The sequence below is a fragment of the Sciurus vulgaris genome, assembly GCF_902686455.1.
Source record: "Sciurus vulgaris genome assembly, chromosome: 4".
Taxonomy (NCBI): domain Eukaryota; kingdom Metazoa; phylum Chordata; class Mammalia; order Rodentia; family Sciuridae; genus Sciurus; species Sciurus vulgaris.
Window position 1 is genome coordinate 3,278,307 of NC_136464.1, and position 17,471 is coordinate 3,295,777.

The window sequence follows — 17,471 nt, forward strand, 5'->3', positions numbered from 1 at the left end:
AAAACATAATTTCTTATTATTGACCACAGGCACTGCCAGTTTCTCTCCTTGGAGGGACCGGGTCACCTTATTTGAGGAAATGTCTAGCAAACACAGGTCTCTTTAAGGTTGGACTCTGGCCATGTGGACTGGCCCTGAGCAAATCCCCCAAGAAGTGGGTGACCCCCCTGGAACCTATTCTTCCATGGGCTCTCTGGGTCTCTTTAGGTCCTTGGGCAAGTGGCATCTCGCAGCCTTGGCCCTCTGCATGGGGTCCATGCACTAAGCCTGGGAGTTTGTGACATTTCTATTCTGGTGTGTCACTTGTATACCCTTCAGGTCTGTAAGACTCATCCCCCGAAGCCTTTGTGTGCTAGGGTTGAACTAGTCCTTGCCATTTGAGGACATGCCTGGACCCCCAGCGGGGAGCTGAGTCCCTGGGAGCAGATGTCCAGAGAGCTGCATGGCTGGACTGTGCTGGTGGCAGCTGCCAAGCCCTTGGATGCCTCTGCTGAGGGGGCACTTTGGTTCTGCCAGTGTGGACAGGCTGAGGCTCAGTCTGCTGCTCCTGGTCATCCTCTGCCTCTGTGCAGGCAGCTCCTGGGGCCTGTGGAGGGGATGTCCCAGATGCTGGTGGGGACTGGACCCCTGGCCAGCTAGAGGGCTTGCAGTGTACTTCCCAGACTGCTGAGCCAGGAGGAAAATTATCCCTCACACAAAACTAGCTGGAGGGGATCAATGAGAACCACCCCTGGGTTGTTGGCCCCATCAGAGATCTGACTAGCAACAGGCACATGGCTGTCCGCAGGGATGGCCTCAAGGACCTGCTCAAAGGTTTTTAAATTGTGAAATATTTGATAGTAAAGAGCAAATACGCGCAATGCACATGCAGTGAAAAAATATTAACGCAGTTGCTCCAACTTGCGGCACATCCCGCTGGCCTGCCTACGCACCTCCAACGTCCGTCCTCCACCCCACCCCAGAGGGCACCTTACATGCCGCACGTGGCTGCCTGCATTGGAGAAGGTCTTGCCACACGCGTGCACGTGTGAGTTCATCTACCCCGAAGGCTTGCCCAGAGACTTGTGACATGAGCTTCACGTCACATGCAGCCTCCCACAGCTTTCATCTACACAGGCCCACTTCCTTCCTGTCACAGCGGTGGCTGGCGGTGGTCCATTTTAACCACTGCATGACCTTTTGTCACGCGAGCATGCCGTTGTGGGTCCTTTCCCCCTTTCCCCAGTGGCTGTGGCCTGACTATGATCCTCACCATCACCAAGAGCTGCACTGTGGCCAGTGGCTTTCTGTGCACAGAGAACAGCCTTCCAGGTGGACCGTGCTCAGGAGAGAAGGGGCCGACGGGAGGGATGCTCCTCTCCACTACCATGGGGAGACGCTGGACGTGGCCTGGAGTCCCCGGCTCCCAGACCAGGCCTGTGTGGTGCTTCACAGAGGCCTCTCTTAACGTCTTGGGTCACATGACCAGAGTGAGTTCTAAGTGTGTGCAGGCATTCATGTGGGTGACTAGTGAGTCAGGCAGGCGAGTCCTTCCCACTGGGGTCAGCTCAGGCCGGGAGCTCTGGGAGCCAAGCAATTGTGGACAAGCCCTTGCTCGCCAGATGGGGCACAGCACCTGATGGGACGCGGAGGCGGTGGGCAGTTTTGTTGGTGGTATCACCTGCTACTCAAGTCCTTGGAGAAGCCAGGAGGGAGCTGTCTTCCTGGCACACATGCAGGGACCACCACGTGAGGCAGCCTGACTGGTCGGACCCAGGTGCCGGCTGCAGGAGGAGTCCATTTACTTGAGTCCTGGGCAGATCACCTGGGCACAGCAGCAGCCTGAAGGTGAGCACTGGAGGACAGCATCGGGAGGAGACTCCGAGCTGGACGGTTCCCAGGGGGTCGCTCTCGGGCTGGGTGACTGGCAGGCTGTGCCCAGGGTTCTTGGGCACTGATTCGTTCTTCATAAATTAGAAGTCATTCCTTTCCAAAGGGTCTTTTTACACGTGACTGTCTACACCTGGACCCCATTCCTGCAGGGCTGGCCGAGCGCTTGGCCACCAAGCCCACGACTCCGGCCTTGTCTCCCGGAAGCCGGGATGCGTTCTGGATGCGGGAAGTAATTGACCAGCTTCTTTCAGGGGGCTCCTGGCCTCTGCTGGCCTGAGTGGTTTCTGTCCCAGGCGGTGGCTTTGCTAACTGGCTGCTGCGTTTCCAGTTGCAATGAGAGCTTCCCTGGAGTTCTTCACATGATCATCATCTTGATCTTAAATGTAAATATCGCCACCGTGGTTTGAAAGAGAGATGAATGGCTTGCTGACAGCTCCATACATCCTGAGGAAGCGTGCGTTCGCCGTCTCCCTTCCAGTCGTGTCAGAGGAAGAGCTGTACCACAGGTGGCCCACGCGTCCCCGGAGCCGGGGCGAGTGAAGTCTGCGTCCTGGGCAGGGTGTCTCTGCTGAGTGGCTTGCCAGCTGAGAAGTTCTACTTTATCCTCTGAAGAGAGACCTCCATCTGCCAGGCCCATGCCGGCTGCTTGAGATCCATCTTCACTCCCTGGGAGACACCAGGTTCGGGCTGCTCCCGGCCGGAGGAGAGAGAGTGGAGGCTAGAACGGGTTTGCCGGGCTGCAGCCTGTCGCTCAGCACTTGAAGCCTGGCCAGGGCTGGCTGCTGCCCCACCTCCCCTGCCACAACTGATCAGTGGGGCCGATGCCTTCAGTCTACATGCTTCCCTGTGCTCCAGCACGCTGAGTCCACACTCCTCTGCCCTGGGCCTCTGGGGGACATGGGCTTCCAGAGAGTTCCCTCCTCCTGGCCTGTCACCAGCCCTCGGGCTTCAGGACGGCCCTCTGATTTACGCCACCGCTGCCCACCACCCACACCTCCCTGACACAGCCAGGCCCGCGGCCCTGTTAGGGATCTGGTGCAAGTGTGAATACCAGCAGGACCGGGCAATTAGGCTCCACATCTGAATTTCTTATATTTTCAAAGTGTTCTACACTAATTAGTTAGTTCTGTTAGCTCTGAGGATTAGTAGCTTCTCTAACAAGACACACGACATTAAGTGACTTACCTAATTATGTAAAACAAGGACGGGAGACGAGGAGAAGAGCTTCCCCTGAGCAGGGCTCAGGCCTGCGCTGCCCGCTGCTGCTCCGCCTGGTTCCTGCTCTCCATGGTCCCCAGGGAGGGGACACTGCTGCAGGGTGCCCACCGGGAGGTCCAGGTGAGCGTGTCCCTCAGGGCCCGCCCCGCCCAGTCTGTTTCCACTGCTGGGTGGTGGAGCTCCCCCGAGGCTGCCTCAACAGAGGGCTCAGCAAGGAAGAGCCACCCAGGGCAGTCAGAAGGGGACACAGGCAGCGTGGCCAGAGGCTCCGTGAGATGTGGTGGGAGAAAGTGCCCCGAGAACGCAGGCTGAGCACAGCCATGGGCTGCTCTCTAAAGAGATGTCACCAGGAACAGGTTCCACATGCCGTCCCCAGAGCAGGGGCTGTGCCCTCTCCCTGTGTGCTTGCCACCTGGTCCCTGGTGACCTCTTGCAGGGCCTGGCCACCCACACCCTGCTCTGCTCCTTCTGAAGTCACTGGCTGCTCCTCTCACTTGTAACAGCCTCTTTCCTGCCAGCTCCAGCAGGTGCAGCTTGATCCCCACCTCCTCCAGGAAGCCCCTCCTGGTTTTCTAGTTCAGCTCTCCGTGAGTCCCCACTTGGGACTTGACAACCCTGAGCTGACTCTGTTGACTGTGGATGTTGCAGGGCACTTCTGACTGGGGGCTGGGGCCACTATCTTCCCTGGGGTGTTCTCGCTCAACCGGTCACCAGTTCCCATACACCACTGTCAAGAGCTCTCAACACAGACAAGAGGAGAAATTGATTCTTCAACCTCTGGGGACAGGCTTGGCTCCTGAGGGACGTCTGCAGGGATGGCCTGGCCAGAGGGCCCCTCCCCTGGTTCCACTGGAAACAGCAGGCTGCAAGAAGAGAACAGGAAGGAACTTTTCATCCAGACGTTGAAGGAGGCATACAGCCTGGGACTGAATGGATGGCCAAGGGTCCCATGGTCAAGAAGCAGGGGTTTGAACCCATTAGGCGTGTCCAACTGAAATCTGACTTCGAGGCCGCGGCCACCTGAGAGTGCAGCCCCTGCTGGGCAGTGGCCTGGGCTGCCCTGTGATCCTGCTGTGGGCTGGCGGTAGCTAAGGGCACCACTGACGTCCCCTTGGTGTGGAGGCGGCACACGGGTATCTTCCTGGTGGGGCAGGGAGTCTGCAATCAGGGCGCCAGCAGGGCTGTGCTTCCCTGCAGGCGCGGGAGATGCTTCTCGTCTCTTCCAGTTCCCAGGGTTCCATGTGTCCTGGGACTCGAGGCTGCGCCCCTCCAGCCTCCGGCTCTGTCCTCACAGGGCTCTCTGCAGGTGTCTCCTCCTCTCACAAGGATGCTTGCCACCGGTTCTAGGACCCACTGGGGTGTGGCAGGAGCTCATCCTGAGGCCTGTTTCACAGGGTCTGCAGATTTGGATGTGGACGTTTCTCTGGGGCGCTCACAGCAGAGGCGAGGCGTGGAGGCTGGGCGTCCCACGCGGGACATAGCCTGTGACACAGACGAGCTAGATCTCACCACTGGGCGCTTCTGCCTCTTTCTCCCAACAGGCAACACGTCGGGGACCTTTGCAGAGAGAATGCCCAAGCATGGCCCTGTTGCCCTGAAAACTGAGGCGCAGAGGCCCCAGTGTCTCCACGGAAGCTGGAGACTTCAGAGCTGACCCGAGGGGTTCAAGCTGGGGGCAAGCAAGGGGCTCCAGGGAGGCAGTGGAGGCTGGTGGAGGAAGCAGGGGCAGTAACTCACTGCGAGAAACTTACAGAACCCAGTGGGTTCGGGCCGCACACGACAAGCTGCTGTCCTTTCCTGTGCAAAATCTGTTCGTCTATGTCTGAGACCAATTTGCTGGAAAGTACAGAATACCTGTCACATTGCTTCCTCGCACAGAAGTCGGATGTTTGCGTGGAGAAGTACAGACAGCTACATAGCTCTCGGTGTTGTAACGTTTAGACGTGTCATTCTGCATCTCAAAGAGGAGCAGCTTAAACAAATGAGCCATCCTGCTCGGCACGAAGCCTGGGCTGCAGACCGAGTGGGAGCAGCTGCCTCTCTCTGCGGCTGAGCTGAGGCCCCTGTGCGGCCTTCTCGATGACAACACATTCAAGTTCAATGCCAAGGCTGCTGCCCGACATGCGTCTCAAACCCTTCATATTAAGTCACGTTGAGGTCCAGACATTTGTGTCTGGGAACTGGGTCACGCAAGGCCTGCTGTCAGAGGATGCACACTTGCAAAGGGTGTCCACCTGGGCTGTCGCCCACGGAAGGTCTGGGCTTCCGGAATCTGCCCGGGGGGTTGGGTTCTGCAGCACCTGTAGAACGCGAATGTCTGGGTGTGGTGAGCTTGCGGGCAGGGGGCACTGAGGTCCCCCACTCCTCATGGAGAGGAAGAGATTCGGCAGCGGCTGGCTGCAACAGGTCTGTATTAAGTATAACTTGATTTTTCTCATAAAATTATTTATTGTCTACAAGAACGAAATTGCAGACTTGTGAATGGTGGCTCCTCTACATCCCAGCTGCTGGCCACAGGGTCCATGCTGCTGCCACCACCTCCCGTGGGCTGCCAGGCTCTGTGCTGACACCTGCTGGGGACGACTGTGCCCATGTCAGGATCTGCCCGGGTGGTCTCAGGCTGGGGTGTGGCTGCACCTCTGTTCTGGGGACAGTAACGGCAGCAGTTGGAGGCGTGACGCAGAGGCAATGTCGTCCTCGGCAGGGAGAGTGCCACGTCTCTGAAAAGCATGGAGAGAGGTCAGAGCAAACGCCTCCAAACCTCATCCGGCAACCGCACCAACGACCCTGGTGTGCTGCCCGACTCTGGGCTTTCACGTCTTCTGGATCCTTGTCAGCTTTGGGGCAGACAAAACCGCCGATCTTGCCTTCCTGCCGTCCAGGAGCATATTTCCAGTATCGCTGGCCTTGTGGCTGGTGTCGGGAGGATCCCTCCTCCTCATGCTCTTAGCTCTTGAGGAGTCCCTGCACTAGGGCCAAGCCCTGGCTAGGGCCCAGGAGGGGACACCTCACAACCAGGGGCCTGCGGGTCATCCACGGCCCTGTGCACTTCCTGGGCCTGCCTGGCACCCAGCAGAGTTTGCCGGCCTGCAGCTGGCCACATACAGTGCTGGGAAGGCGACCATGACACTAGCTCACTGCCACTTCCAGAAAAGGGAGGAGAAGTCAGGCCGGGATGATGGCGAATGTCCTGCCAGACATTCGCCATCATCCCGAAATCTGCATATTCCTAACAAACAGGGCATCGAGGAGCAAGAAGGAGGCAGAACCCAGGCCTGTCCAGCAGCTGCTCCCTCAGCCACGATGGGCGGGCCTCTACCTGTGAGAAGGAAAACAGCCCCTGCTTGTGCACAGCCCACCCCCGCGTGTCCCAGGCAGACTTGCTCTGTCCCTTGCCGGGGGCCAATTAGGTGGGCTCCATTGCTCTATACCGCACACGGGACTCTGATGACATTCTTGGTCATGCTTCCTTGCACACGTGCCGTGGAGAGACGTCTTGGTTATCATTACTGTCTTTATTTCTTGGCATGCCTTGGAATTTTAGAAGATGTTTGGAAATCTCTCGACATTTCTAGCACTCCCCGAGGCAAGCTCATCATCAAGCTATGACAGACAGGAACACTGAGGACCGCCTGGGTCCCCAGGTGGCAGGACCATGCCTTCCTAGTGCCAGGTGCTCTCAGGGAGTCCGGAAAGTGCTGCCCACTTCAGCTGCAGGGCAGGTCCCAGTGGACACGTCCATGTAGATCAGGGTAAACCTGCTATGCGCTTTGGCTCAGAGCCGAGTACAGCAAGATCAAATCAAGAGGAACATGCTCACCCCACAGAGGTGACGGAAAGAGCCAGCCCATCTGTGGGCCACCAGCCGGAGCCCTGCTAATCTCACGGCTCCCGTCTCCACCTGTCGGAACAGTGAACTTACTCTTGGACAACCCACCTGTGGCCATGTCCTCTCCTGTGGAGGTGGGACACTTCGGACACAGATACTGAGCTTCTGTTGGTTTCTGGAACTGAGGGAGATTACCAGACACGCATGAGATCCTTGGATCAGGAAGGTTTGGGACTGTGCCTCCCCAGACACACTGAACCCACGTGCTACTGTGGCTCACAGTCCTGCCTAAGACCTGGGCTGTGCTGTGTGGCTGGAAGCCTGCAGAGCAGAGCTGGGCCTAGTGCCCTACTGGGTACTAGCTGGCTGAGGCCCCTGCTCTGCCCCACACTTGTCTAGAGGCAGAGCGAGGAACTGACATCTCTCCCTGTGACCTGCCCCTCCGCTGCCCTGTGCAGGATATCCCCAGGAGCCCGCAGGGTCAGGCTTTCCAGGGCTGCTGTCCCCCTCCAGCCTTCACGGTGTAGTGGCTGCTGCCCTTCTGGGTCACAGGTGCATTTTCACCTTGGGGAGGGGACATGTGTAAGTTCCCCTCGGTCCCTGCAGAAGAGGCTGTAGGGCGTGAGGGTCTGATGGCAGTCAGTGCCCAGGGGCGACATGACCAGCCAACCCAGAGTCAAACGGTTGGTGGGAAGCCTCTGACCCTGTGGAGCTGGTGGCTGTCTCACCCCGGACAGTTGCAGACCAGGGCCTTGTAGATGGAGGGTTCACAGCCTGGGAGACACCAGGCCGGCGGGAATATCACCCCACCACTGCTCCCCAGGGCTTGAGGGAGGCTTGCCTTCCTGTTTCTGGAGGGAAGGACCAAAGCTTGCTGGTGTGCCCGGGAGGCTGACTGTGACTCCCTGACAGCGAATCACCCACCCTGGCCCAGGTGCTGGAACACAGCCCTTCTGCCCTGCACGGGGAAGGCATCTGTGCACTACTGTGGGGACTCGCTCAACTGTCCCGTCCCAGAACACCACAGCTACTTCCAGTCAACTTCCCAGTGGGGTTGGTGGTGCCAGCTCCCAGCTCACTCCTCTCCCGAGCTGGCTGCAGAGTGTTCCGTGTCTAGCTCTGGGCTTCTTTCATTCACAGGCCCTTGGCCAAAGGCTCCTTCAAGGCTGGGAGGAGAGCCTGTCTGGGGGTGGAGGACCCCATGGTCCAACTACAGTGCAGCTCCAGCAAGGGACCCAGGAGAGGGGAGGGACCCCGGCTACTACTCTGCCCTGCCACCCAGGGCTGCTGCATGGCGCCCACAGGGCTTGGCCGACAGAGATACTGCCTTCACTTCCCAAAAGGCTGTTTGCAAAGAAAGTGGTCCCCGATGGCGCAGGAGGCTGAGAACGTCCGTGCTCTGGAAACAGCCCCAGAGAGAACGGTTTCAGGAACATCTCAAACAGTCCCTGGATCGCTCCAGGCTGTCATCTCGCAGGGTCTGCCCTGACCTCAGACCCGATCTCTACTCCGTGGCAGCACCACAGAACAGTGCCCCTTCCGCCTCTGGGAGGTGGTCCTTGGGGAGCTGGGCACGCTGGGTGAGCAGGACTGTGCAGGGGAGACGCGGACCTGGGTGTTGGTGCTCATCAAAGGTTACTGCCTGGACCCGGGTGAGGCTTCCACAGGACTTGGCTCTGTGGGGCCCATGGAGCCCTCCCCAGAAATGCCTGCATGAGTGACGGGAGCAGTGGAGACCTGCGAGGAACTCCGCATACCACTGCAGCCCCTCTGCAGGCCGGGACGCGCAGAGGAGCCCCCCACCCAGGGCCTGGCCAAGCCCAAACACTCCTTGTCTGCTAGTGGGCAATAGGGGGACACTGACTGTCCGCTCCTCTGAAGACCCTCAGAGGCAGGCCAGAGATTCCCAGAGGACCAGGGAGGGGTGTCTTCAGCGCGGGGGGCCCCAGGGCCCAGTCTGCACCGGGAGGACGGCTGGCCCGCACTTGACCGCAGGCTGCATACCTGCCCCCACACCGCCTGCTGAGGGAGTCACACATTTGTGTCCACTTCTCCTTGTTGCTATGGCAATCAAAACAGGCAAAAGCAACAGTTTTGCACTATATCTCATGTTGGGCACTGATATTTTCTCCAGCTGGGTTTTTCTTAATTTAAGTCAACAAATCAATCTGGAGGTCCACATAGGCTTGTGTGTCGGATCCAAGAGAAACAACGCATAGCAGGGAGGCTGGGCGTGGGGGGCGTGGTGTGGCAGGGCGGCTGCCAGCTCCACCCAGACCCTCCCCTGGGACCAGCGCGGAGCTGGCAGAATCGTCCCAGCCTCCTCTGGGATACTGTCTCACTGTGGCCCCCACGGCATCAGAGCATGGCGAGCAAGATCGGGAGCCCCGTCCTGCACCCTCTGGACAGAGGAACAGGCTTCCTGTGAGGCCCACGCCTCGGTGCACAAAGCGGGTCTCACTTACCTTGTCCCCCACAGTGTGGGCCTCTGACACCCAGCATATGGAGCCTGAAAGTACGTACTTCATAGGAGAGTTTGGCTTTGTTTTCGGAAAGGTTCCCAACAACGCCGACACCACTGTACAGGATCGATCTTAATTGCCAACCATGTGGAGTTTTTTCTTGTGGATTTTTTCAATGAACAAACATTAATGAGAAACTTCAAAGGCTTGTTAGCAGTGTCCTTTCATCAGTCAGAGGTGCTGTCAGGCCAGGCTCTGCTGTCAATTTGCACCTCTGCCCAGCGTCTCCTTCCTACCTTCTCATCCACCCGGCCCCCACCCCCTCCACAGACCCTTGCCGGAGCCGCCCTGGGTGATGGAGGCCAGACCTTCTCCATCTGTCAGCAGCTGGAGCCGCGGGGTCCCGAGGACTCCGGACGGCCGCCCTTGGTCACCTGGAGACCCGTCAGGACCTGCAGTTTCTCTGGCTCTGGCCCTGGCTTCTGACGGCCACCTCCCCCTTGCTTCACATAGACAGAGCGACGCTGCCTGGCAGAGGCCTTCTGCAGAGTCCAGCTTCAATCTGTGCTTTTCGAACTGATAAGTAAAACTGACATGAACTTCAGCTTCCTGAAAGCAAACTTTTAATCAGCATGAAGGAACGAGAAAGAAAAACCCAGATGGCCCGAGGGAGGCTGACCAGATGTAAAGCCCCCACCCAGAAGGGCCCCAGCCACCCTCTGCAGCCCCACCGCCACAGAGCAGCAAGACAGGACGCAAACAAGGCAGGCAGGGGCCAGATGCGTCCCAGCAGCAGGGACCGAAGGGCTCAGTTCCTGACCGGACTTCGAGGAAAGCCCGTAGAGGAAAATAAACTCCCCCTGGAGCCCCACATTAAGCCACTTTGTCTGTCACTCCAGAGTCCTCCCCATGCTGTTTGAAACCCTAATAGCACCGGGATCTAGAGAAGCTCTGGAGGAAGTGAATAATTTTCACATGGATTCAGTTGTGATTTCTTGCCCGTCCCAGTGGTGGCGAGGGCCAAGCTGGCACCACCAGTGTGGTCACAGTTACACAGACAGGGTGGGCAAGATGGGAGGTGGGGAGGCAGGCGGCCACAGTGCTGTGGGTCCCTGCAGAGCAGGTTAGGGTTCCAACAGACCTCGCGCAAGCCGACCCAGCTGTAAGGACCTCCCCAGGCAGCCTGCCCAGACCGCCCCCTACCCCCCGGGGCTCCCGCCACTCACGGGCCACTGAGGACCACAACCACACGTGGGCTTCCGATCTCGGGCTGCACGTTTACAGGAAGCAAGCTCTGGGATAAGTGGTCTCACAAACCACGGAGGAAACACTGCCTGATGGTTTTAAGTTGAATGCACCCACGCTGGACACATTTGGGCCGCTTGGGTCACTGGATTTGGGTGACCAGGCAGAAGGGAGCAGCAGCTGAGGAAGAGAGATGTTGATCTGGATCTCCAGCCCACAGCTAAGGTTGTTCAGGAAGCTGTCTGCCAGACGAGGGGGGTCAGGAGTTAAAAGTACCATTCAGTTACTGACAAGGCCAGACTGCCGCCTCCCCCAAACGCCTGCTGCCTACCACTCGCTTCCAGAGCTGCACAACTATAGTCCGTAGCAACCCCTCTTGCAAGAATCCTTCAGATTTCCTTGCACAATTAGGTTCTCGTCTTTGGGCGTGACGAAGTCAGACTTAGGCTGTCACTTTGTGACATGCCACGAGATGTGAAGTGGGTGACACCTACGTCTGTCACTCCACAGTCCTCCCCCATGCTGTTGAGTCCCCAATGAGGAGAGACGGGGTAAGAGCTCATGCACTTGCAAGTCTGGCCTGCAGCTGCGAGTGTGGACCCCAGGAGCAAAGGCACTTTGAGTCTCGCCACCCTGCCTCTGGGGACATGAGAGGCAGCAGAGCCAGCCGAGCCATGATCTCGTGTCAGCTTTCAAAGCCCCACAGCTCTGGCCGGGAGACCTGGCAGGTGAGGGGACCTGGGGCTGAGGCCAAAGAACACAGCTTTCTTGTTTCGACATTTCTTTTTATTTGGAAAATATTTTCGTATTTCTTTATGCCTTTCCTTTCCTCTTTATTTGCACAAGCTGCGCCGTAACCTTGAGCCACAGCGGCTCTAGGCAAGCCGTGCTGGCGTTTCATGTCGCCTCTGCAGAGCTTGTCCTTGCAGCAGTACATGGCCATGTGGTGTGAGTCCCGCTGCCTCTGTCAACGGCCACCTCGGGGCATCTGTGGAGCCTGATATGACAGCGCCGAGGAGACCCTGGGAGACAGAACAGACGTGGCTTTTGCACGGCTCCAGGGCGCGGCCCACGCAGGCCCGCCTGCCGGTCCAGGCTGCACGAAGCTGCCAGGTCCCCCGGTGGCGCCAACATGCTGGGGCTCGGCCCTCACTGGTCACACAGCCCTCCTCCTCTCAGCCTGGCCCCACATGGAAACATGGAGGTTGCAGGGGAGGCTCCCGGTGCAGGGCTCTCAGGGGCTCCCCGCCCAGGAGGGCGTCTTCGGGACCCTCTGGGCGCTAGCCTGTCAAGTTCACTCGACAGCATCGGGGCTGGGGTCTCCCCCGCACTCTGCAGCCACAGCGCCCTCTGTTGGAATGCATACACACAGGACACATGGAGGCACAGGTCTGAGCTGCATTTGGGAGCCAGGACCCTGTTCTACTCAGGCTGAGGACAAAGGCAGCAATTCCTGGACTCTAGGGTGTCGGGGGCCAGGTGCACAGCACGACTGAGCCATGGAGCCCGAGGCAGAGGGCACCTGCCCCCACAACACGTCTTCCCAGACATGTCGTATAGAGACGTCTAGGCCCCTCTGCCTTCACAGTGACACCAGGGCAGAAAGGTGCAGGGACACCTGGTGAGGCCAGACCGCACGGTGCTGGTATGCGCGGCGCAGCATGCTGCTCAGGGCTGTCCTGAGACCAGGGGTCTACAGAACCATCATCAGAGGGTGGCGCGCCTCACTTCAGAGCGACCAAGGACCACCACGCTCGGGACGAACGGTGCTGGCCAGCCGCTGTGTTCAAGGAAACGCCCAGAGTTAGTCTGGCTAATGTAAGATGAAGATACAGTGAATGGTGAATCGGGGAGAAAGGGCCCAAGTTCGTTCTCTGTGGTGTTAAGGTGACATGTGATGCTAAACACAGCCCGACTGTGCACGTGATGAGGCTGTGTGTCCTTCCAGGGTTCGGTGACTGGCGCCTCCCTGCTGTGGTCCGGCCGTCGCAGCCTGGGGTGAAAGTGGCTTTCTCCCGCACGGCCGGGTGTGGCTTCTGTTCTCCACCCTGAGCTACTGGCCTCCCTCCATTTCAGGCAAACTTTATGTCAAGCTAAGAGGATGACATGAGCATCAAGTGTCAGACGGGGTCAATGGCAGGCTGGACACAGTCACCATGGCTGCTGTCGGCATGAGCTGACCTCCACGTGTGGACTTGGACTTCCAGGCTCAGCTCTGGGGCGCCCCCAGGCCTATGTCCCTCCCTACATGCCGCCCAGAGGAAAGCAAGAGAGCCCGGGGTCTGGCTGGGGGAAACCTGCTGGCCCAGAAAGGGGTCCGCGCAGCCAAGCCGCATCCCAAGAGCACTGCTTCCGACCTGCTGGGACATGGTTACTTTCTCCGGTGCAGAGGGTGCGCAGATCTGTCCTGCACTGCCTTCCTGCTAGTCGGAAGCAGGGCTAGAGAACCTCTGCAGGCACCTGTTCCCTGCCTGGCCCTTCCTGCAGGGAGACTCATGTGGACGCTGAGAACCACATGGCATCACCTCAGTGGGGCAGATGCCCAGGAAGGACCGGGAGCCTGCCGGGTGGGGCCAGCTGCTCAGTGTGGACACTTGGGACAACCCGAGTGGGGCCCCGGGCAGCCAGCTGTTGCTTGTGGGTGCCAGCTGCTCTGCCTCCCCGGGCAGGGGCCTAAGGCTCGCCAGGCCTCCCCCACTCTCCTGTTCCCATTTTAATGGGCATTGAAAATGGAACAATGGCTGCGTTAGCCTGGAGAACCCAGGGCATGCACGCCGGCCGGCCGTTTGAACTCATTCTGCTGTAAAGTGTGGAAACAAGAAAGGGCAAACACGCCACGTCCCCCGGGACACATCCGCTCTTTTAATACAGTGGTGCCACACGCATCCTGCTTCGGGTGCACCATTACATTTATGTGTCACTCAAATGTTCACTTCAAATACACACACTCAATTTCGGCCAGCACGCTGGGAGCCACTGGTGCTACCGGCTGCCCCGAGACAGGTCCCGCCTTGACTCGACACCCTGCAGGCTGGCTTCCCCGCCTGGTCAGCCTCGTGGGCCAGAAGCCACTCCTTCACGGACCGTCCTCCAGAGTAGTTGCCCAAGGCTCCGCTGCTGCAGATCACTCTGTGACATGGGATGAGGATGGGGACCTGAAAAACAGAGGGCACCACCATCAAGATCGGGAGGAGAAAATGTCCCGAGGACTAGGTTAGCATGCACGCTGTCAGTAGTTAAGATTCCATTTCCGAGATCTGCGAGACGGAACCTCGGGCGATATCAGGAAGTTTCAGGGAGGACAGTCTTTCACAGGTCAAGTTCAGCCCAGGGATGGTTGGCTGTGGACCCCATGTCGTCCACTCCTGGTTTTGCAGATAAGGTTTTATTGGCGCACAATCACCCCTTCAGTCACACGTCCTCTGTGGCTGCTTTTCCAGGCTAAATGACCCACTATGGCCCTTTATAGGAACAGCTGGCCAGATCTACACGTGTCCCAAGTGCTGGGATACGTTTACTCTCCTTTGCCCTCTGGGAACTCAGAGGGCTCTGAGAGATACCAGCTTCCATTCCAAAGCCAGCCCACCTGGCAGTGGGGCATGGTCAGTTGGCGTCTCTGTCCCAGCAAGGCGTCAGACCCAGGGTGCTGGGCCTCCCCACTCAGATGGTTTGGGGCGACAGGGCTGCTCCCAGCTCTTTAGCCTGAGAGGCATACTGAGTCCTTATACTCCTGTCTCAACCCAGCATAGTGCCACCAAAGGCAGGCCACTTGGCAGGGAAAACAAGCCATGTCGTCACACAGACAATCTCCGCAGGTAACCAAGGCACGATGTCGGTACAGTGCTGTGGACTTGGGTCTGTGTGCTCTGAGCCAGTGCCCAAACTCACCTGCAGTGTGAGAGGACCTCACACCGGCCCCAGAGGTGGGGCAGGCAGGAAAACCCCAGAGTGCCCAACTTGTCTTCAGATGGCTCCAAGGACAGGACCCAGCCCAGTATTTTCCTGGCCTGAGGTCAGGACCACGCAGATCTGTGGCTGACATTCCGGATCCAAGGTTCTGGATGCCAAGAGCCTGAGAGTGCAGGATTCCAGGCCAGGCTCACGGCCAAGTGGCTGTGCTCCCTGCTCCTGCAGCCACACGGGCGATGGTCCTGTTTGAGGCTGGCCTCCGCAGCCCAGCCCGCCAGGAGGAGGGAAGTTCTATTCTCTGCAGAAGGGTGTGGGCCTTCTCCAGTGGTGGCCCTCAGGGACAGTCTGCCTTGCACTGGTGGCTGGGCTGTGTGACAAGAAGCACTCCATGGCCCACAGTCTGTGGAGACGGGGGAGCCACCCTGGCCTTCTGTTTCCCTGTGAGGGCTGCTTCTGGCCTCACCCACTCTCACTCAGAGGAGGGAGGGATGGAACGTCCAGCTCAGCACCTTGTGGGTTCCTGCAGGTGATTGGCCTGTCCCCTGGTGAGGGTGCTCTGATGTCTCTGGAGAGAGGGTCTGTGCGTGCCTGGTCTGGGGAGGCCTGAGCCCAGCCACTGAGACTGCAGACAGGGGTCTGATTCTGGCGACAGTTACTGGAAGATGCTCTGGTCATGCCGTTCTCCAATCTTGTTTTCATCCGAGTAAAGGTAATAAATCTTGGCATCCTCCATCATTTCCTCATTTGGCTCAGAGCACAGGTAGAAAAGTTGGGGATGTAATTTACCCCTAGGAAGCTACAGTGGGTGGATGACTTCTGGTCACCTACTTCTTTTTGGTTGATAGTGAAACAGTACACAGCACACCATGGATAGTTACAGCTACGAATGTGTAACTGTCCCCAGTCCAAGGGGAACACCTGGGTGCTGACTGCCCAGCATCTCATTCTGGAAGGCTCTGAGCTTTCCTGACACAGGAAGGTGCACAGCAGGTGTCTGGGCTGGAGCGGGGTGTCTGGGACACCCCCAGGCTGCCCTGCTCCGAGTGCCCTGCTTGACAGGAAACGGTCATTCCAGCAGGACCCCATGGGCAAGTGTTCCCAGGCTGCTGCTGGTACCCACCTGATTCCCACCTTCCCTTCCTCTGGCTCAGAACTCTCCAGGCCCTGCCGTCCCCCAGTCACCAAAGTAAGTGTGCTGGACAAAGTAGAAGTGCTGGCCACACGGGCTTGGAGCCTCCAGGCTCTGCACCTGAAACTCTCTGCCTGAGGCCTTGGAGCAGGCAGGCAACCTGTTGTCACCCCCATGCCCTCACTTGCCAAGTGTGCCCCTGGGGCCCGTGGATGCAGGTCCCAGCCCACATCCTGGACGCTGTGCTTAACAAGGTCAGTGGGAGCAGGTAACCTGTACTGACAATCCATCCTTTAGACCCAGGTGGAGGGCTCTCTGAGCACACCCAGGCCAGGCGTCAAACCCAAGTTCACACAGCTGCTAAGAGACAAGTGGGCTGAGCCCACTCAGGGCTGCCCAACAGCTCCAGGCACACACTGTCTCTTCAAGTGGTGGTGGGACCTTGTTGGGGGTGGACTGTGCTGGCAGATGATGGGGCGGCTTCCCTCACCTCATAGAACTTGGCCTACCTAGTTTGATACAAGTTTTGGGTTACCATCGTGACATGCAGCAGCTGACCCCAACCTTCTTGGAAGGAGCAGCAGGAAACACTGAGAATGGACATTTAATCTGATGGCTTTTACCCAGCGTAACAGTCACTTTGACAGTTAGATCGAGGACAGTATTAGAAAATACCCCGTTCTCAGTTTGGACTGGAAGAGATGTGGGTGTGTAACTCAACTGAGTTTGTGGACATTCAGGCCCAATCCCATGTTCTTACCTAACAGCAGATTCCACATCTGAGCTCTGATGTTTTTCCTTCCCTGAGCTATGAGGTTATGGAATCAGTAAGACGAGCCACCCCCTCCTCCTTCGGTGTATCAATGCAGACACTGGGACGGATGGCACAGAGCAATTACATGACAGCTAGGGCCAGTCTCCATCTTAAGTACATGTGGATAGGGAGCAGGTGACTTATCAAATGGGCACTGGTCTTACCACTAGAAACAGGGACACTGCTTCTCATCAGTTTTGGTGGCAGGTTTCCAACTATTACAACAATGAAACCTACTAAAATTTATTGGGACCCGGAGGGCATTTTCAAAGGATCTGCACCCTCTGCGCTCTCTTCCTTAAGCCTGTGCTGCATAAAATGTAATTTTTATCAATAAGCAAGAAGCTCATAATATCACAGCTGCATTGGAATCTTCATGCTGTGAAATCTAATTCATCCAATACGCGAATCCATCACTTATGCAGACCCTTTCTCAAATGCTATAAAACTTCCAAACCCATAGATTTGTCTCCAACAAAAATAACATGAAGGGGCCTTTCAATCAATAATGGAATCCCTCTGATTCTGGAACTGGCTGAGTATTTCTTCCAACTTCGCCTTTGTTCTTCCGGGCAGAGCCCACAAGGGAAAAAGCTTGTTTTCACTCGCAGCCTCATCAATACCTAAATCCTGGTGAACAAGTGACACGGAGAAGCTGTAATCAATAGCTCCCTGTGCGTTTTCTTCTTCTGGTCAAATGGTTCAGCTCCACTGACAACCCTGACACTTAGAACATGATGCTAAATCTTTATCAACAGCCATCTGGGTGGCTGGCAGAACAGGACTCGGGGGTCATCAACGCTCATGGCGATCTGCAAGCAAACTCACTCCTCAGGAATGTTTGTTTAAAAAAGGTGGGAAACTCTCCGAGCTCGTATTGATCGCCTCTGAACTGCATTTAGCAAATTCTGTCTCGGGATAGAACGGAAGGGGGTGTGGTGGTGGGAAGGCAGATTCTCCAGTTCCATGTCGTGGGCCACTGACCATCCTCTC

The 17,471-nt window shown here is 57.6% G+C and overlaps 1 protein-coding gene across 3 annotated transcripts in view; it reads right to left on the reverse strand.

The window, feature by feature from the left end:
* Positions 1-11,411: 11,411 nt before the first annotated feature.
* Positions 11,412-17,471, reverse strand: part of MGMT (O-6-methylguanine-DNA methyltransferase) — a 235,091-nt gene continuing 229,031 nt past the window's right edge. For 2 of the 3 annotated variants that reach the window (XM_079137505.1, XM_079137503.1), the window contains exon 5: positions 13,466-13,781. In XM_079137505.1, coding sequence (XP_078993631.1) covers positions 13,575-13,781 — 207 coding nt within the window. In that variant the 3' untranslated portion in view covers positions 13,466-13,574. Of the gene's footprint in view, positions 11,649-13,465; positions 13,782-17,471 lie in introns of those variants that run through there. The other variant, XM_079137504.1, reaches the window with a different exon arrangement.